The sequence below is a fragment of the Megalops cyprinoides genome, chromosome 15, assembly GCF_013368585.1.
Source record: "Megalops cyprinoides isolate fMegCyp1 chromosome 15, fMegCyp1.pri, whole genome shotgun sequence".
In the NCBI taxonomy this organism is placed as follows: domain Eukaryota; kingdom Metazoa; phylum Chordata; class Actinopteri; order Elopiformes; family Megalopidae; genus Megalops; species Megalops cyprinoides.
Genome location: NC_050597.1, coordinates 9,553,432 through 9,579,379, shown reverse-complemented (window position 1 = coordinate 9,579,379; position 25,948 = coordinate 9,553,432). Strand labels below are relative to the sequence as shown.

The window sequence follows — 25,948 nt, the reverse complement described above, 5'->3', positions numbered from 1 at the left end:
AACAAATCTGTTATTTTCTCCACCATTTGTGTATAGTATTATTGCACTACAAAGTACAGCCTTGTGTTTAATGATGGCTTAAGTATTTGTATTAAATGACTTTTTAGAGATAAAAATATTCAGTGACCTTGCCTGTATCCTGGCAGTGATATGGTTTGCAATTAGGAACAGTATAGGAAAACAAATGTAATGTGTATCTCTGATGCTCCAACTCCAATCTTTTCATATTTGTTGGAATACTTTGCACCTACTCTGAAACACCTTTCTGACCTTTTTAATTATTTACAGTAATTAAGTAACATATCTGGTGGCTGAACACTATTAAACTTTTATATACAAGAAACAGTCAGTAGTATAACTTATAAAGGGCTGTCAGTTCCTCATATCTGAACTTGTAAAGTACTTTACTAAGTAGCTTTGTCGTCATTTATAAAGCATTCACGCAGGAAACTTTTATCTAAAGTGTTACCCAACCATGACATTCTTTGACAACCTTGACAATGGAAAATGCAGATTTGAAAAATGCACTGAGATACTTAAGGAAAATGTATGCATAATTAATTTGTGTATTAAAAGCTGGGCAAACATGTGAGTTCCTCTGTTTTCAAACATTAAATTTAAATCATGAGTGGGTGTATTTGTCATTTTGAGAATTGAAGCAGCTGGATTTCATACAAAGATTTTGCGGATATTCCTGGCATTTTGCAGAGACTCAGACGTCTTTATTCTCCACGGGTCTTTGAAACTTCTCACAGTTAACCCGCTGTGTGTCCACTCCTTCACATGAACAGCCTTAGAAATTCACGACATGTTGTGGAATGCAGATTTCGCTGCAGGTTTTCCCAGCCCCTTCCCTCAGCCTTAATTAGGCCTGCCAGAGCCAACGGAATAGAACAAGAGGCAGGTTTCAAAGGCTTTTGATCCAGCGCGACTTCAGGTGTCTGCCTCTGCCTGGCTGAGCTTTAGCTGAGAGTCAGGGTAGGGTGAGTCGGATGTGGTGGGGGGGGGGGGGGGGGGTGCGCTCCTATGAGGTTTGTTATGGGTTGTTCTCGACTAATAGCGTGCCCACTGCCTTCTCGCTTGCCCTCATAGCAGGAGGGAGGCAGGGAATTGGGGGTTACATTATGCACATGATGAGAACGCTCGGCGGCATGCCACTGTCTCATCTAAGGGTGGAAAATAGGTGTAAAGGGATTGCCAGCAATGACTGTGAATATGAGAGAGAGGTATAGGGGAGGGAGAGAGAGAGAGAGGGAGAGGGAGAGGGAGAGGGAGAGAGGGAGAGAGGATGGTGGAGACTGGAGAATGGCAAGTGGTACATACACACACACACACACACACACATCTATTGTATATACATCTCTCTCTATCTATCTATCCATCCATTTATGTATATGTATAGAGATAGAGATACATGGGTAGATCTGTATATGTAGATAGATAAATAGACAGACAGGTAGACAGATAGATGAGAGAGAGAGTTGTGTTGCAGTTTTACAACAGATTGGTGTGCTGCAAGATGTCTGGATAATTCACTCTGGGACTTGGAGCAAAGTATAATCAAAATGATCTGAGGCTTTGCAGAGCCGTGTGCAGGAATGGGGGAGAGTGGCAGGGTTTGGCACCCAGGTGGCTGCAGCACGGATGTACAGCCCTGGTCTTTAAAGCACAGAGAGTGTCATCCCTTTACCTCCACTGATTAGCCTTCACTGATTAGTATATTCTGTGGTTCTCGTGGTCTGGGGCAAAAGTCGGTGAGTGAATAGACTTGATTCTTTTGACAATAATGATTTGATGGAAAAAAAAAAATCAGTGCTATTAGATGGGAAAGCTAAAAATGGTACATGCAAAAATAAAAATGTAAAAAAGGAAAAAAAAAAAAAAAAAAAGGTGTAGCAGGAGCCTTAGAGCAGTAGCAGCTGATAGGCGCATCACGTGGCCCAATGGGTCCTCAGATCTGCAGCTTCAAATGATATCAGAGAAAAAGTGCTGATCAAATATTCTGTCATATGCTGCAAATGCCAGACTGCACACGTGTGGCTGCTTTGTCAGAAATAGCTTCGTGCTGCCAAACAGTGCAGGCAGAGCATTTTAGTGTAGCTGTATGTGATTACACAATAAAGCACAAATACACTACCATTCCCAAAGGTGTCTTAAGCATAATTTCGCAATTGTGGGATTTTATTGTCAGTCTGGTGGCATGTCGTGAAGTCAACTTTTACTGGTAATCACAGATAAAAATTTGTTATTGGTAAGCCTATGCTGGACACGCCTCTGTGCTGGACTGCAAGTGGTTTTGCAGCAGACATTATTAGTTTTGGTGTTGCACCCTGATAATGATATCTTTACAAATGTAGATCAGAACATCTCTGCATTGAATCTTGTGCGTAATTGTCAGCTAGATTCCAATTTTCGTTAGTGTCTAAATAAATCTCGACGTAAACAATTTGTTGCCCCTCTCTGGGAGAGAGGCAGTTTTTGAACCAAGATGTTTATTAATAAAACATTAAGGAAAATCTTTTAGCAAAGAAACACCTGAAGTGAACACCACACTTGAGCACCAAAGGAAGTGGTGACAGAACTTAAAGAGACAGTCTTCTTCACAGCCTGCACTCAGAGTCCAACACAGCAGTGGGTGCTTCCTTCTTCATTTCGTGGCTTCAGTTTTCAGAAACAATGTATTTCACTCCTTGTAATGGGTGCCTGTCAGGCCTTTCATCGAAGTCTCATGTGCCATTTGAGAGAACTGTTAAATTGTCAGCCTGTAATACAAATGCCAGCCTCCATCAAAATTAGTTCCAAATGTAAATTGCTGTGTTAAACACAGAGCTATAATCATCCCTTTGATTTCGACATTGATTTCCCTTGTCTCAAAAAAGATAATAAATTACAGGACTAGTTTATAATCTGTCATCTGAGGTATGGCTCATGTAGGAAACATTGTATATACTTATTAACTGTTTGAAATATGTTGATAACCTCAGTTTCAAGTGTGTCTAATTACTGATCTATATTGTTAATTGCACTTTGTTTTCATTTTCAAGGTATGTAGATACCTGTGTGGTTTCTTTGTATTTAGTCATTTGTAGCCCTAAAAGATGCCACCAGTAATTACTGCCCATTGCAGGGTTTTTTTTCTGATTACTGATTATGCAGTTTAGCCCCCTTGAAAATATGTCTTCTTTTACCAGCTCACAACGAACCTTTCTGATGTCAGGAAGAATTCATCGATTTGTTGTGTACCATTTCCACGCTGCTGGAAAATCCTTTCACCGTATTGCCCCCTCAAGCTTTCAGGCAATCAGCAAGGTTGATTTTTGAACAGAGAAAACAAATTGTCTCATAGGACGTATAAGCGTTATGCCAGTAGCGGCATGTTAAGTAGTCAGAAGATGTCTCTCACAGAATTGCTCAGAGATGCCTTCACAATGAACCATCCATCATAATCACAGGCAATATCTGACAGTGTGTGGAAGGGGGATTCCAATATCTAAATGCTAACACAAGAATTCCGATTAGGGCAGTAGCTGAACTTACAGAAGCGCACCCATGGGACGTTATTTTATTTCTTTTTGATGACAATTTATCTTATCTCCAATACTGCCTCTCTGTAGCCCCTCTGCCTGCCAGACGTAGTGAGAATGTGAATGTTCATATTGATGCAATCTGCATATCTAATGTGCTCTGTGAGTGATTGCCAGAGCATTCCTATGCCCTGTACAGTGGGAGCAAACAGACTTCCCTCTTGTGTTTTTAACCAGCAATCTCCTAAACTTGATCTTCAGATCTTAAAACCACACCCACACTCCTCTGGTTCCTCCTGGCTGCTCTTTTCAAAGGCAGGTTGGGTGGGGAGGGGTGGGTATAATTCCAAGCAGCATTGATCCACGCAGCATGTATGCCAGGATTTCTGACACACTGAGAACTACCCTCCTAATGTTTAAATTCACTGATTTATTTGTTAAAGGCTTGTGCATAAACCCATAGTCTTTAGCCTCACTGCTGGCCAGTGTACTGAACTTTTAGCCTTGTCATCTCTGTTAGATTTCATAATGCCACAATTTCTGCTGAAGCAAGGTACATTGCATGCCTTAAGGAAGCCTTTTTCACACACCATGCATCTCCTGGTTCATTGCTTTTCATTTTAAAGGTGTCATAGCTTCCACTGAGCAAAATCTAAATTACTAGTGTTTTCAGAGGGTTATAATGTTCCTCATTCAACTAAAAATTGCATTCTGTTTCACTTGTTTACTAATATCTGCACACATTTTCTGCAGTATTGTCTGCATGATTGTATGATGCAATAGGGAGAAGAGTAGACCTTGCTGATTTTGTTTAAGCTAGGTACTTTGTGGAAGTTGAATGCTTTCCTTTTGCTTTCTAGATTGTTATTTTTTGCTGACTATAGGCTTGTGCTGTGTCAGAAAATAATGGTTTTCTTCTCAGCAGAGGCTTTCAGGTTGTGGGGCTGATTGGGTCGGGTATGCCTGTACTTTTTTCTGTCCCATGGTATAGTAGGAGCTGTAGACACTACTGTCATTACTGTATTGTTAGATGTTGATGTAGTGGTTAACCCTGACTGTGGTGTATGTCTGAGGTCAGACAGGATGGGCTTATATGATCATAAATCTGCACTGCACCGGGGAGTTTGATCTTGCTTTTAGGGTGTAATGCTGCCGTTTATATGGCTGGGCTGGCTTGATAAATCTCTCCTATTGTGACCATGACAGGTCTTTCCTCATGCTGTCCCCGTCCCTGTTGTGTAAGTTCTGCCCGTGGAGAGGTCCATTAACTCAGCGTTGTGGCCCCTTTTTTCTTGAAATCAGCAACTGTAACGTTATTAATGGTGGCCTCTGTTTTAAGCAGGCAACCAAGGCCTTGCCCAAAGTTTCAAACAAAATCAATACCTGTTTTTTATGTTCATTATAGGATACTGTATTTACCTGAATAGTAGGCATATTTTGCCTAGCTGTGTTATGGACAACACTGAACTCAAGTGTGGTTTCCATATGCCATGACCATACAGTGATTGATGCTCCCTGTCAAGAATCTATGGTAAGAAAGCAAAGTCAGTTTATTACCGAGTTAGTCTTGTGAGGGGAACAAATGGATCAAAATGGATAAGTATTTGACAGGTGAGGGAAATCGATACATGGCCAAGCTCTTCACTTCAAAAGAGTGAATTAAGTTAAAAACCATCTCCCGTCCAGCCGATGGTGTCTGCGTTTGGAGAGAAGCTTCTACAGAGCACATGATACCTTGTTCGCTCCACAGCTTGACCCCAAGAGCAATCTGGAGTTGCTTGAAAATCGATGCAAAATGGATTATGCTTAGAGGAGGTCTGCTTTAGCTGCTCCTTACTTTGGCTTCCCATACTTTTAGAAGTGGATACTGTGGCTGTCTGATGGTAATTGCGGAGGTACCACATGGATAGCAGGGAAAAAGGGGAAACTAAGGGGATATGACTGTGGTGGGTAAGGTGGATTCTAGAATGCAAAGGAAGTGTGAGAGATTGCCATTGGCAGCATATGTGCAAGCATTGGATTGTGTCTGTTGTATTCTTATGAAAAACTAATAGGTGAAAAAAAAACATAAGGAATGTTGCTGAATATATGGGAAAATATGTTGCCTCGTAACATAGGCAACATATTTTCCCATATATTCAGCAACATTCCTTATGTTTTTTTTTCACCTATTAGTTTTTCATAAGAATACAACAAGCTCGGTTTTAAAAAGAGAGCATCCGTAATCTCCAAAAGAGAGCATCGTAATCTCCATCCTGACAATAACAGTTCCTAGGGGTTGTTGAGAGTGTGAGTGGGGTCAAACATAATAACGTGCTCCTTCTTGTACGTCCTTTCGTTGTATATGTCCTTTAGACTTTTCTGTTTCTGTTTCCCCTGATTGAGATCACTTTGCCCAGGAGAGTGTTTTTATTAATGCCAGTCAGGAAGCCAAATCGTCGTACAATGCTAAAAGATAAAACTGACTCAATAAACCATTGACAGATGTTCTGTAAAACTGACTGGATGACATTTAGCCTTCTCAGTTCATGGAAGAAATACAGGCGTGACTGGCATTTGGCCAGTATTCCCTCACAGTTAACTCCAAAGTTAAGATCTGTGTGCCCAGGTACCTGTATTTTCCAACCCTCTCAATAATTTCAGTGTCTATTTTTACGGCCATTATCTTGGTTGGTTTTCTTCTAAAATCCACAAGATCCCCAAGATATTTTGTTTTGTATTCCATATTTCATCTTTTATTGATATATATTACTTTTCAAAGAGGTAAAGCCCTGCATTTGTGTTTAGCTTGACGGATGGGATTTGCATTAATGCCTGGCATGGCTGTTGCTGGAATCATCTGATAAGAATCACCAAAAAAAAATGACCCAACCACATCCTAAATACCAGCCAGGGAAGAGGCTGACTGTGAAACCCAGAGGCTGCATCTACTAGTTGCTCCTGAACAGACAGATAAGGCCCTGTTGTTAGCCTGAAGCCCTTTATCTCAGTGTCAGTGACTATTTATCATTAACCAAGGAGAAGACAAATGAACCCCAAAAGACCTGCCTGTCTCTAACATCAGAAAAGATGAACCTGATAACCTCTGGATATGGGAAAAGCACATGATCGGGTACAATGGGAGATACACCCCATTTGCATTGTGCAAGACAAGAATGATGACTGCGTCTGTGTTTGCTGATTGTAGTGCAGAGCGCACACATATAAAGGAGTGTCATAAACATGGACTCATCTCCTTTGTGCTGGGTTTTGGTTTGTTAAAACTCTTCTCTTAAGCCAGTGAGACACATTTTAGAGTTAGAAAGGAAAATGAATTTGTTTTACTGCCTGCAAACATACATTTTGGAAATGAGTAGGGTTTTTACCACAGCCTACATAAACAAGCATCTAAATGATCTATTACGTTTTGCCGATGCTTGAATGCATGGTTTGTGTTGTAGGTGGTGTATATAAAGGTTTGGCACTTACAGGAGGACTGCTTTCTCTGGGTAATATATTGATGCTCTGGCAGAAATCCCCTTTATGCTCTACTGTAATAAATGTGTTCCGTGATTCCCTTTGACAGCAGTGTGTTGGGAAGTCAAACGGCTCATGAATGTGTTACTAAACAGCACATTCGTTTTCCTTGACCGCGTGACAGTCGGAGGCTTTGTGGACCCATGCTGAAAGAGAACACCGCCTGAAAGGAAAATCTCATTTTCTTTCAGAATTTCTGAGTAAGGTGTTTTTGCCAGATCATTGGCTTGTAAACTATCTAATACGCTGACCTGACTTTATGAACGGAACTGGATCGGTTTTTAGTATGTTTTCTCCTATCTTTGTGTGTCCAAAGCGTAGTTAATGAGGCCGATTGTGGTGTCACAGAGCCTGGGAAATACTGACTCGTGAATTGAGAAACCTGTTTTATGTTTCAGATTTGCTTTTGAAAATCAGCTTGCTCAAATGGTGCATGACAGTGCTTTTTTGAATGTGATCTGGTCTTTGCAAGGTGGTTACATCCCTGGTCTTCAAAAGCAGTTTTACAACTACAAAAGCCCTAAATATACATCTCTTTCTTTGGCAAAGAGTTCTGCAAAAGCTGCAATGTTTCAGAAAGATAGCATTACAGACATTGACTGATAACACAGCTGGCTGGATCAGTATCTGATTGTAAATACAGCTGTTAACTGTAATGTAGGCAGTTGCAATGGTAATTGTTCAAATTCATTTAAGGGAAGAATTATGATTTTTTTGTGATGGGGAAAAATTCAACAAAGTGAGCAAAAAAAAAAAAGAAGAAAAAGTACAAGTACAAGATTATTGGACTGTCAACAATAGAAGGAGCAGCTGCTTGTTGGTTAGCTGTCCTGTATTCACAGGTCGTACATATGCAATTTGGCCATTATTGTGTTACTGCAAAAATCTGGGAAGGGTGGTTGTGAATGAACGCTGTGGATGCAGCTTATGAGATTTAGAGAAGTAGGCAATTCTGCTGGGTGAATATTTAAGGTGTCTGAAAACCAGGTGTTAACTTTTGAGGTGGGCTGTGAGAATTGCGTCCCGTGGCCCAGAGATTGAGAATCGCCCGACCTCTGTGGAGGGTGACGGCAGCGCTTGTTTCATTGCGGCAGCCTGTCACCTCTGTTCAAGCAGGATCAGCCTGTATGTGACAGGGGAAGAAGGAACAGGCCGTACCTGTGGGAGACGGGAAACGCAGGAAGCGGTTTCAGTTGCTGAATCCAGCGTCATGCACTCATCGCCCCCTTTCCCTTTGGAAAAGTCAACACACCGTCAGTTGTGTTCCCTGGTGGGTTTAGGAGAGAAGACCTTGTTAAATTGTTAACATGGCTCAGACATCTGCTTCTTTCATCTAATGTAACATTGATTGAAGATAATGTTATAAACTTGAGGAGTGCAAAGACTACAAGTAGCTTAGTGGGGTGGCAGTGTAGCATAGTGGTAAGGAGCAGGGCTTGTAACCAAACGGTTGCTGGTTTGATTCCCTGCATGGGCAATGCTAGTGTAAACATCCAGTTATATAAATAGATAACATATAACAACTGTAACCTATGGAAGTGGCTCTGGATAAGAGCACCTGCTAAATGACAACAATGTAAGTACTGTCATTGCCATTATATGCTAGTACTCTCAAATATGTGCTAGAAATTGAAGCAGATATAATCAATTTATTTTATACTACAAAGAATACCATACAGCCATACCAGGTAGAATAATTTTGTTTCTTTTAAGGATGAATACAATATAGTCATACCTGTCACCTTTTGCAAGCTAAAACCATTTGTATGAAATACAGGTTTTCCAGTGATTTGGAGGCACACGGCTGTATTTCCTGTAGAATGTGCGAAATTATAGCCTAATATAGTGAAGTAAAATTAAAGCAAATAGATTAGCTATAAAATCTAAAGTAACATAAGGTCTTTGGAGTATAAAAAGAAAGGTTTAAAAGGGCAGCTGTATAAAGGTGTTGACAGCTATGCCATTTTGTTCTGCTGCAGTGGGATATCATTAACACTCCAGCATTAGGTTCCCTTGCCTCCACGCAGGCAGTGTCAGTGCCCTCCAGCCCTGTCACCTGCTCCTTGCACAGGGACTGCTGATTCTGCTCCTCATTGGAGGCAGGGACTCTGCAGTAGAGCCTCCCACTGGTCTTCTGTGCAGATGCTTTATTAAAATGCTTTCTCCACAGCACAACTGCTTAGGACTTCATGTTGTTTTTTTCCATTTTTCCATTTTTAAGTTGGTCTTGTACTTCCAACTGAATTAATTCTAATTTCATATTTTATTTTTTGCCTCACAGTTATGCTTCTGCGAAGCAGACACATTCTTATTTGAATATGCCTCAGTTGTGAGAGTGATTGCATGTACAATGCACATCTAATTCTTTGTCATTACAGGCTAAAAATGCACTCTTTGAAGCATCTGCTTCCAAGTATGCTTAACCTGGTCATTTATACGCTAATGTGAACAGGGGTTCAGTGAATGGGGCCAGCGCAGGCATGGACAATTGGTCATGAAGTGCTAAACCGATTAGATTGTTCAGAGGTAACATGGGGGGTGCTGCAATGGATATTGTATTCACCACTGTAGGTGTTGCCTTCATTGTAAAAGTGATTATTATAATAGGCATTGTAATCAGCAATGCAGTTCCATATCGCTGTATCAGTATGACATGGTGACAAGTCAAGTGACTCAAAAAAAAAAAAAAAAATACTCTAAAGATATGGAATGTGCCACCATCTTGTTCATTATGAGCAGTCGTTACAGTTCCACCAGATGGGGAAGCACCCAGAGAAGGAAATGGTGAGAAAGTTTCCCTGTTCCAATTATGAATCGCTCAAAAACCATGGTGGTGGCATCTTCTTTACCCTTCCTCTTCCCTTTAAAGCCGCGGATCTGTGAGGCCCGCTCGTTTTAAAAGCAGGAGCACAACTAATGGCGCTGTTCTGAGCGAAACGGGCAGAATCCGAATCGAAACCCTGAGGCCCTTCATCTAGGTTGGCAGTACATAAGATGCTGCTGGACAGCCTCTGTCCGATGAATTTTTCATCTCCCGCGAAGTGTATGGGCGCAAGCCCCGGCGACTCTGTCAGGCCGGTTACGCGCGTGCACACACAGGCCCCCAGCATCCTCTGCCCGCTGTTTGTCACTTGGCCTCTTTTTCACGCCGCACGTTTCTCAGAGGTGCCTCTGAGAAAGGAGAGCCCCTGCATTATTCATGCCTTTTTGGCGAGACAATGCACGCGAAAGCGGACGGCTGACATCTGGCTTCGCCGGCGATTTCCTTCTCCCGCGAGCTGCACGCCGCCATTCCACGGGCTCCGTTGACGTCCCCCGCAAAGCGCCCCGTCCCCGGTGACAGTTTTCGGCGGATGTAACCATCGTCGGTGGCTCGGTGCGCCCCGTGCCCTTGACTTGAAAGGCCCCTCTCCCGTGCTGCGCCTGATTTTATTAAGATAGGGTGCGCGCTAGGTCCACGTCAGTCCGCCCCTGCCCTTCCTGTTCTTGGGGAAACAATCTGATACAAGAAGTTCATTTATCTGTGAGCAGGGGAGCATGGGGACAAGATAAGGCCAGGGCATCTGAGGGCCTCAGGAAGTAGAGTGTTAAGTGAATCTGCTGTTCGTGTCCTGATACAAAACGCCGGGGAAAGTGAAGGTTGCGAGCACTTTCATTAAGCATTAACTTAATCGGTTTTTATTACCGGCCCCTTTGACCTCTATTTTCTGCTCTTTTTTCTGTGGAGACTCTGTTGTATCTGTATGTTTAGGCCCTTCATTACTGGCCTTGATGAGAAAGTGGAGAAAAATACCAGTCTGCTGGTGTGGTACATTGTCCCCGCTGACGGCTGCGAGATTACTATTGTGTCTCTGGTGTTGTTATTGACATGGCAGTGTGCAAGCAGCGCATACTAAATCTAAAGGAAGCATCAGTGGCTTGTATCAATATTACATTTACACGATTACTTTCAAGGCTTTTTGTGGTATTATTTGATATTCTGTGAAGAATAAAACTACTCAAGTGAACTGTAGGAAGCATCCTACCTTTTAATACACATATTCAGGAAGAAAAGAGATCTTGTTTTTATAAATGTGTGGTTTTTAACTTGGTGAACACACTTTAGAAGCCTGGTTATCTATGATCAAAGGGCTACAGTACTCTGATAACTAAGTAATAATTGTCTTATGGTAACAGTTAAAATTAATTACATTAATAATTAAATTATATTGAAATTCACTGAGAAATTATTTTGTATTGAATTGTTCTGTATGCATGAAAAATTCTGATAAGATTATATTATTTGCATTACAGGTTGCTGTAGACTGTAAATAATGTAATTGCCATTATAACCTTGTGCTAATTAATTTCCTCTTTTATTAAATAAATGCTTGTGTTTTAGAAAGTAATTTCTGAGGAATTAACCTTTTACTGTGCTGTCAAATTACTATTCATTTTCCAGTATCTTTTTTTTCTGAAAATACTGGATTATTTACAGCCCATAAAAAGTATCACATTCTTTTAACTGTACACATTATTGTTAATAGTGAACTGCCATATAAGTAGGTATCACACAGTGTTACCCATGCCATGTGACCATGTGATCTTTGTCTAATTAGTGTAGCATGCAGGTCTGGCATGATGTGTTTGCACTCTCTAGCCATCGTATTAAAAGCCATTTGTTTGTCTTCCCAGCTCTCCTGTATGCAACCATCTTTGGTAACGTCACCACCATCTTCCAGCAGATGTACGCCAACACCAACAGGTACCACGAGATGCTCAACAGCGTGCGTGACTTCCTCAAGCTGTACCAGGTGCCCAAGGGCCTGAGTGAGAGGGTCATGGACTACATCGCCTCCACGTGGTCCATGTCCAGAGGCATTGATACTGAAAAGGTATCGCAGACCGTAAGCCAGTTTCATTCTCTATCTTTCACGCCCAGTCTCTTTGATCGCTCTCTCCTGGTGCAGCAATGTTCAGCAAGCCAGTCTTTTCAGCGGCGCAATTCACGAAAGGTCCGGAATAGATTTTTTCTTGTCAAAAAGAATTTTTAAGATATCATTTTACCTAAATCTTATCTGCATTCTATTTCTTCTATCTCTTTTTTATCTTGTCTAAAGCCATTCTCAGTATGGACATAAAAATTGCACCTTTTAAACAATCAAAGTGGGTCAAACATAAATAACACTTCCCATACCCTTTCTAGAGGCATCAGTAAAATGCTTTTTGAATGTAATAATCTAAATCATTTAAAATCTCAGATATACAGTGCTGGAAACTGGGTCAGCTGGAAAACCCAACGAGATATATATTTAAATGACTCTTTCAGTCATTCCAGGGGGACTGAAAAGCACTTTCCTTTGCTGGCTGCACTGTAACTTTTGATGGTGTATTGCTTAAGGTCCTGTACAGTGCAGTTAGACAAACATGTGTTGTGCCTTTCCTGTGTGTTCTGCTGTAGCTCCTGCTGAAGATTGTTGCAGCATCTAGCAGGGTTTTTTTTTATATATACTGCCTTAAGCATTATATACATGAGTGTTTTGAAAATATGCTTTCTCTAAAGGTCTGTTGAAATATGGATGATAAAGTATAAATATAATACAAATGCAATGTTTAGAATATGAATTATTTGCATGGAAATTAAAATGCCAAAAAACTGAAATTTGCCGTTAAAGCGGCTCAGTTGGTAAAGGTTCGTGTTCCTGATGCCCAAAACAGAGCACAAATGCACAAAAGATATACAGGTGTAGTAAAATTGGCATTGTTTTGCCAGGGTGAGGTGGGTTAAGACAGTTAGGGTTCCCTCATTTTGTTTCTCTTTACCGCCCTCTAGGCATCATCATCAGGCACCTGTGAGTTTCTCAGATAATGTCAAGAAAATGCACCTATCTACCAATCAGTGTTTATTCTTCAGATGTACTGTGGGACAACTGTGGGGGGGGGGGGGGGAGTTGTTTCTGGCATGAAAGTGTATAAGAGCCTTAGTTTGCTGAAGTGCTCGTATGCGAGTGTAGACAATGCAAGCGAGATGAACCCCATGCACAATTGATAATTCCAAACCTATGATGATAAATGGGGGGAAAAGCATTAAATTGGGATTCCAGGCTTTAAAAACTTAGAAGTATGTTGTGAACTCCCATCAGTGCAAGAATAAATGTAGTCGAGTGCTGAAAAGAAACACTACTGTAGATCTCACAGAATGTATAAAAGCATGACCTGTTTTGAGAGAAACGGAAACGTTTTTGATGGGGATGTTCATACACGCCGCATGTTAGAAGGCTTTGAGCCATTCGCCTGCTCAGTGGCTGGCTCGCCGAACGCTATCGCTACTGGCAGCTGGGACTTGCTGTTGGTTTGAAACGTGAAAATGACGAGGACAAGAGGATTAGCGCAGTCGAGCGGGACTGAATGTGAGCTTTTGGCAGATTTCTCGAGAGGAACTTCAGAGCTGATAAACTGAATGTGTGAAATCCCTTCAGGAGTCTTGGTTCCCTCCGACTGAGTCATCATGGCCTCCCAGTAGTCCCTCCGGACCGCTGCCGTGGAAACCATAGCAGAGCTGGGCCTGTCCAGCCAGACGTGATACCGCTGTTAGCAGACACCTCAAGTCTCATGCGTTGAAAGTGAGAGTCATGCATTAGGATTACCTCATGCCCGCATCTGATACTCCTGGCAATCACATCTGAACTTTGTTTTTTTTCTCCATGTATCATTTGTGGCATGTATTAAGCTCATTGGCTACAGGAGAGAAATTTGTGTGATCTAAACTGTAGACAGAATTTCAGTTAGTCAGAAAAGATAGATTACTACAGAAGTTGTGCATTGTAACATGCACTCTTCTTGCCCCTGGTTCTCAACAATGAGTCTATCCCCCTCGGCTCCTGCGTGAACACAGAATCTCATGCTTTGCTCGTTCCTGACACTAAGCTCTGTCTCTTTCCCCTGTCCCTTGTCCAGGTGTTACAGATCTGCCCGAAGGACATGCGTGCAGACATCTGTGTGCACCTGAACAGGAAGGTGTTCAAAGAGCACCCGGCATTCAGGTTAGCAAGTGACGGTTGCCTGCGGGCTCTTGCCATGGAGTTCCAGACCATCCATTGTGCTCCCGGGGACCTCATCTACCACGCGGGCGAAAGCGTGGACAGCCTCTGCTTTGTGGTGTCGGGGTCCTTAGAGGTCATCCAGGATGATGAAGTGGTGGCCATTTTGGGTGAGTTTTTGGGAAGCTTGAGCTGTACCGGCTTGAATCCGACACGGCAAAAGATGGTAATGATTAGAAAGCTTTTTCATGGTTTTATTAGGTCACGCAGGAAGATTCTCATTTTTTCAGTCTCACTGCACACACATTGACTGTGACCTTTTGTTCATTAAACCTCTGCAGGGTGTTTCATACTTTCAGAAAACTACTATTGAGCGCATCAGTGAATATTTACTGAGTACTCACAATTCTGTTTTCATGCATGAACTATCAGTTAAAGAGAGACTTCCCATAAACCACTGGGTTCATATCTAATTTTCCCCAGACAGTTATTGGAGAAACCAATTAAAAATGTAATATATTAAGCAGGGTTGGGTTTAGAGTCCCCATTACAGTGAACAATGAATTCATGGGAGTGAAATCTGTTCTGTTATTAGAACATGTGAAACTGCCATCTGTAATGTATTGATTGAAATTATCAAGGCTTTACCCATTGCTGAAAACAAATAGATATATTCAAGTAAACAATATAAAAATGCCCTTTGGGACGTGGCTGCTAGATAGAAAAAATAAAAAAGTGAAATGATTTCCAGGATATTCAACTTAATTCATTCTTCTTCACTCAAAGAAAAGATACAGTAGCTTGATATGGCCAGAGTGTATTGATTTATAAGGATAACAAGTGAAACAAGGAGTGTATCTATTAATCTATCATCTACTTGTATTGTAGGAAACCTATAATTGCAATCAGGTGTTTGCCTTTGAACATCTAAAACAGCTTTCTGAATTTACGCTCTGCTTTTTGGTAAACATTTCTTTTGTACGCTCTTGATCATAAGATGTAAAAATGTAGCTTTTGATCCCACTGAAATTAATTTCACAAGCTAAAATCATTGAAACTACAAGTTAACCACATGGAAACAAAAATTTTCAACATCTTACCGAATGATTTTCAAAACAGTAGTGGGTTTAGTGAAGGTTTGCTCTCTAGTATATGTGCAGTTTGGACAGCATTAGATGTTTCAGTATCCCAATAATATAGATTCCATCTGAGTCTTCAGTATGCGTGTGCTTCATAGAAGTGAGTTTTAATTGCTTGGCTCAGCAGAAATAAAAACATGGTAAAATGAGCTTCCCTCCTTTGGGAGCCACTCTCATTTTCTGAATTCTAATTTGCAGTCTTAAAATGGTCGTTTGTTGTTTGGGTTGTTTTCTTGCCACGTTCCCTCACAACCCCAGCCGTACTACCAGTATAGAAGATTTACCTAAGCAGCATTGAGGAAAATGGCTGTCATTTTAGACAGAAAAAAAGTTTTTAAAAAATCCATGATGCTTATGTATATTTAAAGACCAGGAGTTCCAGCACAGTGACACCATCTGTGCTTACTGCTCTGCAGCCCAGCGGTGACTAAGGGGAAAGCAATCAGGGGGAAATGAACACAGGCCTGTTCGAAAGGCAAACTCAGTCTGCAGCTACAGATGTCAGCTGCAGGGCCAGCGCTATAATCACAAATGTCCCCTCTCATTAATCTATTTATCTTTCACGTTTAGTCGTAATGCGGTCCTGCACATGATACTGGCTGCTGTTGCTGTTTTTGGACTACTTCATTTGCACCATCTCACCAAAGCTTACAACGTACAGGTTTACACTGAACAATTGTACAGTGGTTACAATGTATGGCTGTAGATTTGGGAGTGGAATCAGCTCACAAGGAAACAGTGGTGCAATGTCGCTGTGGTTACATTTGAGATGGAAAACTGTGCCTCGTTCACTTTTCCTTGTAGCATAGGCTGCCAAATGTCTGATGTCTGATTTATTTCAAAATGCAATTGTTGTTTGATGTGGAATAGGAGTTCTGTGTTTCTGAGGAGGGGAAGAGAACATGATAGCCTTTCCTGGTTAGAGTCAGGAGGGCTTATGCCATCAGCATGGAAATTACTGTACAGTGGAAAGCGGATTAGTCTGCAAGGCCCTGACACTGGGTCCAGGCAATGTATTTTTCTTCAAATTGTCCTGGGAGAAGCTGTGATTTTAGGAAGCATCTCATTACCCGAGTTCTTTCCTGTGATAGGTCAATAATTCTGCATCTCTGTTTTCAGGCCACACTAACCCCATCTGCTCACATGAAGTAGCTAAATGCATTAAAAAAAATTGAATTACAGCCTTTGCGGAGGGGGGCTGGTGGTCTTTGCAAGGGAATTACACTGTAGGTCAGTTGGCAGTGGCGTTGCCTCTCCCAGTTATTTGTAGGCCTGTTTACAACCAAATGGGCTAAATGCAGTGAGGGCAGAAACTGTTCATTAGCACTAAATCACCTCTGACTTTATTGACTGGCGTTGTGAATGCAAATGATCTAATGGCTCTGAAAGGCTGCTGAACCATTACGTGCCTCCACAGAGAGAGCAGAATTTTTTTTTTTTTTTTTACTTGTTTTACTTTTTTGTCTTACTCAAATTCTGTCCTGTTTTACTTTTAAAATGACAAAAACAGACATTTTTCATGTAATTGTGCGCTTTACTGTTTAGCTGTAGAGCTGGGTCACGGCACAGCACCAGGTAAATTCATTAGGGTGACTGCACCCACAAACCAGGGCGCTGTCTGAAGCCAACTGCTGTCCGTGAAGAGAAATCGCATTACAGGCACACTCACAATACAGGTGGGACCGGGGAATGTGGCTCAATACAGCCAAGAAATAACAGCAGATTAGTGCACTTGGAAAAATCCCCATTGTTGGTTTAATGGTTGTTTATTTCACTGTGCCTTTTTTTCCAAGTGAAGTGTCCTGGGAATTCTCTGATTTGTCATGGAAGCGGAAATCGATCTCTCCTTTATCCTGACACTGCCGGGAATATGTGAAAGGCAGGTTTAGTCAAAGGGATTCAGTGCATTTTCTTGGTGTAAAGAGAGATGTGGCAAAGGTCATACAGTGGTGCACTGTGTGTGACGGGAAAATTGCAGAACTGGAAAAGAATAGGACACAACGGAATAGAACAACCTCTGATGAGACATTTCTGTGCTTAAATGTGATGCATTGATGAGCCCAGTGTCGTGAACTCTGTGTGACTTCGGAGATGCGGGCATGGGTCATGAATGCATTTGAGGGTGCAGTAGGGATTATTTCTGCGGTTAAGAGCGCTCCCATTTGGCGGTATGATTTTAAAGTCCTTGAGACCTTGCCCCTCTCTCGAGCGCGTGCAGCCAGCGGCCTTGCCGTGGCCTGTTCAGACATGCTTATTTAAACAGATGTCAAGTGTGGTAATGATGTTGCTGTGAAAGCCACGGGTCTCTGTTTCCCCCCTCGTGGCTCCCATGGCTCATTATGAACTGTTTGTACAGACGTCTGAGTGAGTCAGAGCAGGGAAACCTCGTCCCGCAAGGTCTTTGTTTGGTTTATCTTTATTGGAGAGCAGCATTGACGGCTGCAGCTAGGGGCGCAGCGTGTATTGTTGACAAGACCGGCGCGGATAATTCCCCTCGGATACAGAGCTGCCCTGCGTGCTTCACTCACACTTATGAGCTGTGAAATACAATCCTTTTACTCCATATACCGTTGAATATAGTCTGTGGGAGCCGAGCTGGGAAGTGCCGTGCATGAGGCAGGCGATGCAGTAGCCTGTACAGAAGCGATGTACAAAAGTGTCGCCTGCGCGAGCGTATAGATCCGTGCATGATCATCCGTGCAGGCAAATTGTGTGGAATCAAATGGCGTGCATTCAAAGCGGGGTCTTACATATTACATGTGAGCATGAATAATCCAAACTCAAATGGCATCATTGCCTCTGGGTACACCACTAAACAATTACCAGATCCATCAGAGCTGATCACGCTGGCAGTAAGACAAAGTTCCCAGATCAATCAGGTTACATTTAGACAGTGAAGAGAGTTTTTTCTGTGGCAGCTGTTGAGATTAGAACAGTACCCCCAATAGGTGTCACCCATAGCTGCTTCTCCTCTTGGGACCATTGGACCAGGAACTGTGGCCCCAGAACAATAGTCAAGAACCTGAAGCACAAATCTCAGAACCCAAGTGCTTTTCTACACATTTTTGGAATGAGAACATTCTAGTACCCCAGTTTTTAACCCCAAGAGGACGGTTTGAGGTTTGAGATGTTACCAACCTATTGCTCACCCATGGCTATTACTTTAATGTTATATGGCTGTGTGAACTTGTGGCACGGTGCACTTTGTGGTACTTTCCAAAATATTATGATCTTATAGTTATGAAATGAAAGATTTAAACAAGGGAAAAACATAGATTTTATAAAAGGTATGCATATTGTGAACTGTAGTGGCCTTTAGAATTTTAACATAAATTAGAGATATTGGAACCCCTCCAAGGTCTCTGTCAGAGGAGCAGAGTTGATTCTATGTTTGACCAATGCTGGAGACTCGTCAGTGTGAGCGGCACACGGAAACATCTCAGCTGTCACCGGGACACGTCAGCCTTAGTTAGGAAGATTGACATTCTGAGACATCTCTCGCCTCTTGGATCTCAGCCAGTGTCTTCGACATGAATGCATTTACCTTGATGTGCCCAGACAGATCTTCTGCCAGATCAGGGACAGCATTACAGACAGCAGTGGAAGTAAGCTTCCCAGGAGTAGGAGAAGGGAAAGGAGTTCCCCAGAGGAAAGTGTTACATCCTGGGGTCCCACAAAGCTCTGCCTCTTTGTCACTCAGTGCCACCTCAGTTTCCTTCAGAATCCATCTCTTTTTAAGGCTCCTCTCTCTGTCTTTCTGTGTGGTTACCTGAGAGCTGATGTCTTGAGGCAATTTCCATTTTCAGCCCTTTAGCTCAGGTTGTCTCTATCAGTCTCTACCAGTAGCCGAGTGCAGCACAGAGCCTCAAAGCTTCTCCCAACAACACAGCATATTGATTGGTCAAGCTGTTGGCCTATGACCCTGAAAAGGTAACTGACTGTCTGAGGGTAGCAGCTGCAGTTACCTCTGCTAACCAACGCCCCTGTTTGCTGTATTCTTTGAACTACATGAGAGACGGAAAATAAAATTGCTCACTCAACCACATCCAGAGCAATTTTACCAGCAGCCGAGCGGGTGTGGTGGCCAGCCCAGATAAGAAAAAAGTCTTCAAGATAAAGTTTTCAAGTCTGATAGTTCTTTTGAGTGTTTTAAAACTGCACCAACTCCCATCAGAAAATTACATTTGGGCTCTCAGTGTGCTGTTGTGGTTAAGGAGCTCAACCTATAATCCAGATGTTATAGGTTCAGTTCCTATGAAGGGTGCTTTTGCTGTTTCCTTCTGAAAGGTATTTAATGTGGACTCCTTCAGTAAACTTCAGTAAATATTCTGCTGTAGGAAAGCTGTGCAAGTTACCCTGAAAATTAATGTCTGCTAAGCAAATAAACAGCTTCTGTCAGAAAATACAGCACTGACTAATGCTTTGCTACAGAACAAATGATGTGCTGATGTTGTCTTCTGTGTGTGTGTGTGTTTGTGTTTATGCACTCCAGAAATAAATGTATGTCACCTCCCCTTGGCACTCAAGGTTTGATGTTCTGCCCCTTTGATGGACTCCGGTGTCCTAAGGACAAATATGTGCATCATGTTATAGATGTTAGAGTACTCAGGACTGATGCTGACATCATCACGATGACTTAAAATTTTGGCTTTGTGTTATTTTCTAAAGAACACTGCAGACGAATAATATTGAAATACAGTTGCAAGCACATTGCTGCCAGTCTTAGCTGAGTGCTGGAAGGAATCTCACCCATGGTCATGTACTTGTTCCCTTTCTTTAGAAAAAGACTGTGCTCTATTTTCAGAAGTCCAACAATAAATATATGCTGTTCAAAAGCATAAATGAAAAAAATTAAAGAATATGAATCTACCGCTAGCTTCATGGATTTCCTCCACTGTTTTTTCAATAGGGGACATCTTATTCTCTCTAAAAAGTTTCTTATTTTAATGTACCAAAATGCTTTGAAATTAACAATACATAAGATAATGTATGCAACAGGTTTGGTTAGTTTGCCTTTCTATTGACAAATTGATGGGAAGGGGTTGAAAGAGTCTATCAGTCAGCATTAGGGAAATTATCCAGATCAAAGTATTAATCAAAACTACACTAAATTACAGTCATAAGTATATTAAATCACAGGCAATTTTCATAATGAATTGAAAAAGTCTGTAGCTTCCGATCAATTATTCTTGGTAGCTGTACACTGTTTTGAATGACTTATACAGGCTCATTAGACATCTCACATCTCACCACTGTGTATTTCCTTCTGTGGCTACAACTGAACTGTGAATTATGTCAGGAATTACATAAAGAATATCGGTACCAGGACTTCCTCCCCTGGCGATCCTGGAATGAGTCAAGTCCATTGAATTGTGCTGTCTAATATCTCCCATCACTGATTGCAATCTGCTATTGTACCACCTGAATGTGCTGATTGGCTCATTGTTCTGATTTTGTACTGGAATCAAAGAGAGTCGTGTCAGCTTCAGGATTGCTCAAAGAGGAAGGGCTTATCTCTATTTCTTTGATGAAGGCGAGTGTATAAATTCTCCACCTGGGCAGGACGCCTAGTCTATCATAGAGTCATTACCACAATCCTCCCTTCTAATTAGGGGTGCCACACAGGCAGTAGCTGCCATGTTTACGGTATGACCTAAATGGGATCGGATCCATAACCGTCTGTTTAAAGGCAGACCCCAAAAAGCTGAAAAACTTCACTGAAAAGGTCATTGAAACAGCACTGGAAAACACAAGTCACATAATCTTTTAACTGCACAAATCAAACATACTGTAATGCTGTGAAGGAGAAACAAAGCAGTGTTTTGGCTGTGATTGACTTTGCTGACCCTGAGAGGAGGAACATTCCGCCCCCATTTTATTCCCGCTGCCCTTCAAAAAAGGAATGCAAATAGAGACTAAATGAGAGGCGGCCGTTTAAAAATGCAGCATGCGCTCATGTGTCAGTGCAAAGGCAGGTGTGTGAAAGGCAAATTTATAAATCCCTTTATGTCAAGCTGATAGGTCAGAACAGCTTCTTCTAGTTATTTTTGCTGTTAGTTTATTTTTTTTGTGTGGCAGGCAAGGAATTTTTTAAATGGTGAAACAGTTTCTGTGATGAAAATATGAAGTCCCTTAGCATCAGATCTAAGGGCCAACGGCGAAGTCTTTGATAAATTACTCTGTAGAAGTATTTGGGTCCCCTTTGTCTTTCTCTGCAAGTAGGAATCAAATTTTTCTGTCTTTGCTGCTGTCTGTAGGTATTTATCAAGCTTTTATTACCCATGCAAATTGGTAAATTGTGCATTCAAATGTGCCCTGAGTGGGACTCATGATAGCTTTTCCTGTCCCTTGTTTCATTATCTCAGTGCCTTTAAGAAGAGACTTCAGGACTCAACCATTAAACGGTGGAATTTCAATATAATCCTTGTTGGCTCACAGCATCTTTGCATTGCTCACAGCATTGACATGGCACTAATCAAAATGCAATGTTCTGTTTATCTTCCATTATTTTGCTAAGATATTAAAATCTGTGTTGAATATTTTATTCCAATTATTGGCAAAGCATATTGGGAGAATAATGCTAGGTAAATAAGGGATGAATTCCTTACCCTTCTGAAAAGCTGCAGTGTTTATTTAATGTGACAGATTCACAAATATTTCATGTTTGAACTATTCCAGCACCTTGAGGCTGTCATCTGTCTGGGTTTACATATTGAAAGCGCTAGCTTAAACTTTGTCTTTATTAATTTAATGTAAATCAAATGCTACAAGCAAAGAAAAGATTCAGATCAAACTGCTGTTAAAGATTCAGATCAAGCCGCTGTTAACCCATATTGAGAAATTCTGTTCATTTGGATGACCGCTTTCATAAGGTTGTGTTACATGATTCTCTAGGAAAATCTGTTCTGATGTAATTCAGGAATTGACCTGGGTGACAGTGGGTCAGCTGGTCTTACTCACCCTCGTATGGAGACACAGTCAGATGCAAAAACACTGCTCCGTTATCTCTGCAGGAAAGGGGGACGTGTTCGGGGACGTGTTCTGGAAGGAGGTGACCCTGGCCCAGTCCTGCGCCAACGTCCGGGCCCTGACCTACTGCGACCTCCACGTCATCAAGCGCGACGCACTGCAGAAAGTGCTGGAGTTCTACACCGCCTTCTCCAACCACTTCTCCCGGAACCTGCTGCTCACGTACAATCTTAGGAAGAGGGTGAGTTGGGCTTTTTTCTCTCCGGTTTCGGGCGGGGGAGGATGCCACCTCAGGCTACCTCGTTCCTCCAGATGAGATTGTACTCTGAGCTGTAAGCTATCTTGGGTACATCTCTGCTACACCTCCAGGTAAAGAAAGCAATTTGCAGCCTTTCACAATGAGCTCTTCCCGTCCCCCGGCCGGGAAGCTGAGGTGTTTTGTGCACAGCCTGCTTTTTTTGCTGGGGAAATAATTGAATTCACTGTCCCTCTACATGCGTTTGAGCTCTGAATTCATTTCCTCCCTGCAGAGTAGGGTGGGCTCAGCTTGGCAATGGGCCACTTGATCGGGACAGTCTGCATTATGGGAGCTTTTGAGGAAGGCCCTCTCAGGAAGGAGAGGACACGGCCGATGAGAAGGAGAGCCGTATGTGTCACGCTGGAAAGTGTCCAGTGTTCGAATACAAAAGCAGGCTTATTATGCGTCCACTCATCAAATTCAGGCAGAAAAGCTGGCACAGCTACCTGTGGAACATGCTTTTCAATCTGGGTCGTGATTTTATGGAGTGAATTTTATAGGTAGCTGGCTGCACCGTCAGTTAGAAAGTTGGAGCTTCTGAGTAGTGTGACTCCTCCTCTTTGCAGTACTTGTGCCATTTATTCTTTAGGCAGTTACACATACTGGAGGTCTTCTACCAAAGGCCCCAGTATTATACAGCAGGAGTGCTGTCTCAGGCAGTACACACATTTTGGGATTAAGGACCATGATTTCAACGCATAATATCTATCCCCTCCTTAATCTGCTCATAAATGAATACCTTGAAGGATGTCATTACTTTATTATATAACACCTTATGGTTTCGTATGACAAATCACAGTTGCTAAGCTGACATTTGAAATTTCATTCCATTACAATCATTTAGAGGTGCAGATGCTTTTAGCAGAGCAAAAATTGGCATTTCCTTCCTTCTGAGGACAGACCTGAAGGCATAGTGGCCCATTCCCTTTGCAGACATCAGTTAGCTAGTTATCTCAAATTCAGAAATGAAATCAGTGTGTGATACTGAGCGAGGGATATTTCAGCACACCCCTCACTCGTGTCCCGCTGTGTCGGGACTCTGCGTTATGGCGGTATGACAGTCATCTGATAACCTGTGAGTCTGGCGTGCACTTTCGCAGGCAGGAGTTCCATCTTCTGTGCAGTGAAGTGACAGGTTTTCCCAGTTTGACACAGTAGTGCCACGCTGCTGGTCTCTCTGTCCCTGATTACATGCACGGAGCCGCAGCGCTGACCTGTGCGCTGCGCTAGCCGCATGCTCCGCTACAGATGCATGTGAGGCACTCGTGCCTCTATCAAGTGAGCTTTACAATCCCATCATTCCCTGGTTCAACCGCGCATTCATCTGTGTGCGCTGTACATTAGCGCCCAGAACGTGTAATGGGAGAAGGATGGGTCAAAGTGGTGGAGTTTAGTTTGAGATGACAGCAGTTCCACATGCATGGTGATGTTCTGTGCGGCTCCTCCCTGTCCCCCCAACCCCCCGGCCCCCCCCGAGCCCCATTACAGCGTTCCTCCTGCTGCTGCCCTGCCTCGGCACGCCGGGGCTGCCTGCTTGATTTATAGGTACCAATCCCACTTTCATCTGATTGGCTTCCAGTCCATTTCTCACCGCACCGTCCCCGCAATGCCCGGGTGTCTGTTCATTTGCTTTGTGGGTGAATTGCCCCCTCTCCCTCCTTCACAGACATCATTAATAAATCCCTGAGACTAGATCACTGCAGCGCTCTCTGCTCTTGTGCCCTTTGATTGCAAAGTAGGCAGGCAAATGTTGGCAGGCAGATTCCGCTTCAGATAACACCAGGCTTACGGAGAGCACACAAAGCTTCCTTTAACGGCAAAATCAGACCCTTCCCTTTCGGTCGATTAAGAAAGAGGTCAAGTTGGATCGATATCACAAATGAAAGTCTTTGATTTTCATTACAAATCACAACGGAGCACATTCTCCTTGTATTGTGGGAGGTGCTGGTATGAGGAGGGTACAAGATTGACTGGACATCTGTGCAGTGTCACCTGCCTTCTGCTGATTCCTTCAGAGGTGACATTGAAGGGACCATGTGGCTGTATTATTCCTGTAGTGGGGAGCAGATGTTGGATGGAGTTTCAGTGGCTTGCGGTGAGAGGTGCGCTTCATTTCAGCTCAGAGGGTTATTGAACAGCTGAACCAAGGCAAAGATCAAACAGCAAGTTCCCAGTATTACAACGACTGCCCTCAACACTTGTGTCTTCATTTCCTGCCCATAAATTCTAATCCTTCTTGTTGAACGGAAATTTGTTGCAAATAAGATTTGCATTTTTGAACCAATGAGTTGATATTTTTCTGTAAAGAGGTCTCCTTTTTTTTCAGAGGGTTAGTTATAGGCTGTGAATGGAAGAAGCAGCCCTTGAATTGTAGTGTTCCTCTGTCGTTTAACAACTGACTGACTGACTGAGAGGCTTCTCAAGGTAACAACATTCTACCATTAGAGGGCTTGCCTCATGGATGCAGCTGTTGATCTGTGTCAACATATTTTTTTATTTGTATTTAATAAAGGACATTAACCGTGTAATATGATAGTGCCCCCTAATCCTCCAAAATGTGTTAATTTCTAGAGTTCTTAGGCATCCGTTGTCATACTGGTCTGCATTCTTGGTAATATGTTACAAATGTCAATTACTCTGTCCATCCTCCATAATGTGTGACTTTCTAAACTCTTCACTCTGAGCACGATAGGCAAGTCACGAACTCAGTGTTGGAAATTCCTAAGAAAGTGTCATAGCAGAATCATTGGGGGAAACATAGCCAGCGTGAACTTTGCGGGGTCGCAGCTTTTGGGTTCCTGCCAAAACCCAGCGGTGGCGTTGAAGTGGACGTGGAGGTGGACGTCGACGTAGATGTGAACCTAGATGGAGAGCCCTAGGATGCATGAGCTGTGGCATCCCGTTACAGTACCACAGACACGGTGAGGACTTACAGTGCGAGGCATCTGTCTTCTACCCCCATTAGAATGCCCTAGCGGAACCCTGATGGATTCAGCCTATAGGATATAACGGTGTAGAAGAAAATAGCTCGGTAATTGCTTTCCGGCTTTCCCATTGAATAAAATATATCCCCCTGGCTTGCGCCTGATGTCACAAGGCAGTGGAGAGCGAGCCTGAGAGGCGATGTCATCAGATGAGTGCAGAGACGGATGGAGGGCTCTGCTCCCTCAATATTTAAACAGGGGAGAGTCTCTGCCTGCATGAGTCACTGTGCATCATGAACAAACTCAAGTGCAGCTGGACACGCCTGATAAGCAGAAACGCACGTATAGGAGTGCTCCACACAAGTCTGTTTTATCTTGTGTTCTTCACTGGACTCCCTGCATCTCGTCAAGCCGGGAATCTGTAGAGGAAGTCTGACGGAATTCGGAGGCTATTTCTGTGGTTTCTGTCTCGGCGAGAGCTGAGGATTTGCTTTGTAGGAATGGAGCTTCATTAAAGTTTGAATTGGCTGCGGATGGAGGAGCTGCTCTGTTCTCCCCC

General features: G+C 42.6%; 1 protein-coding gene across 2 annotated transcripts in view; it reads left to right on the top strand.

Annotated features, from left to right (window-relative positions):
- kcnh1a (potassium voltage-gated channel, subfamily H (eag-related), member 1a) overlaps positions 1-25,948 on the top strand; it is an 83,318-nt gene that overhangs the window by 26,787 nt on the left and 30,583 nt on the right. For both annotated transcript variants that reach the window (XM_036546470.1, XM_036546469.1), the window contains 3 exons: positions 11,715-11,914; positions 13,977-14,229; positions 22,212-22,408. In XM_036546470.1, coding sequence (XP_036402363.1) covers positions 11,715-11,914; positions 13,977-14,229; positions 22,212-22,408 — 650 coding nt within the window. The remainder of the gene's footprint in view (positions 1-11,714; positions 11,915-13,976; positions 14,230-22,211; positions 22,409-25,948) is intronic.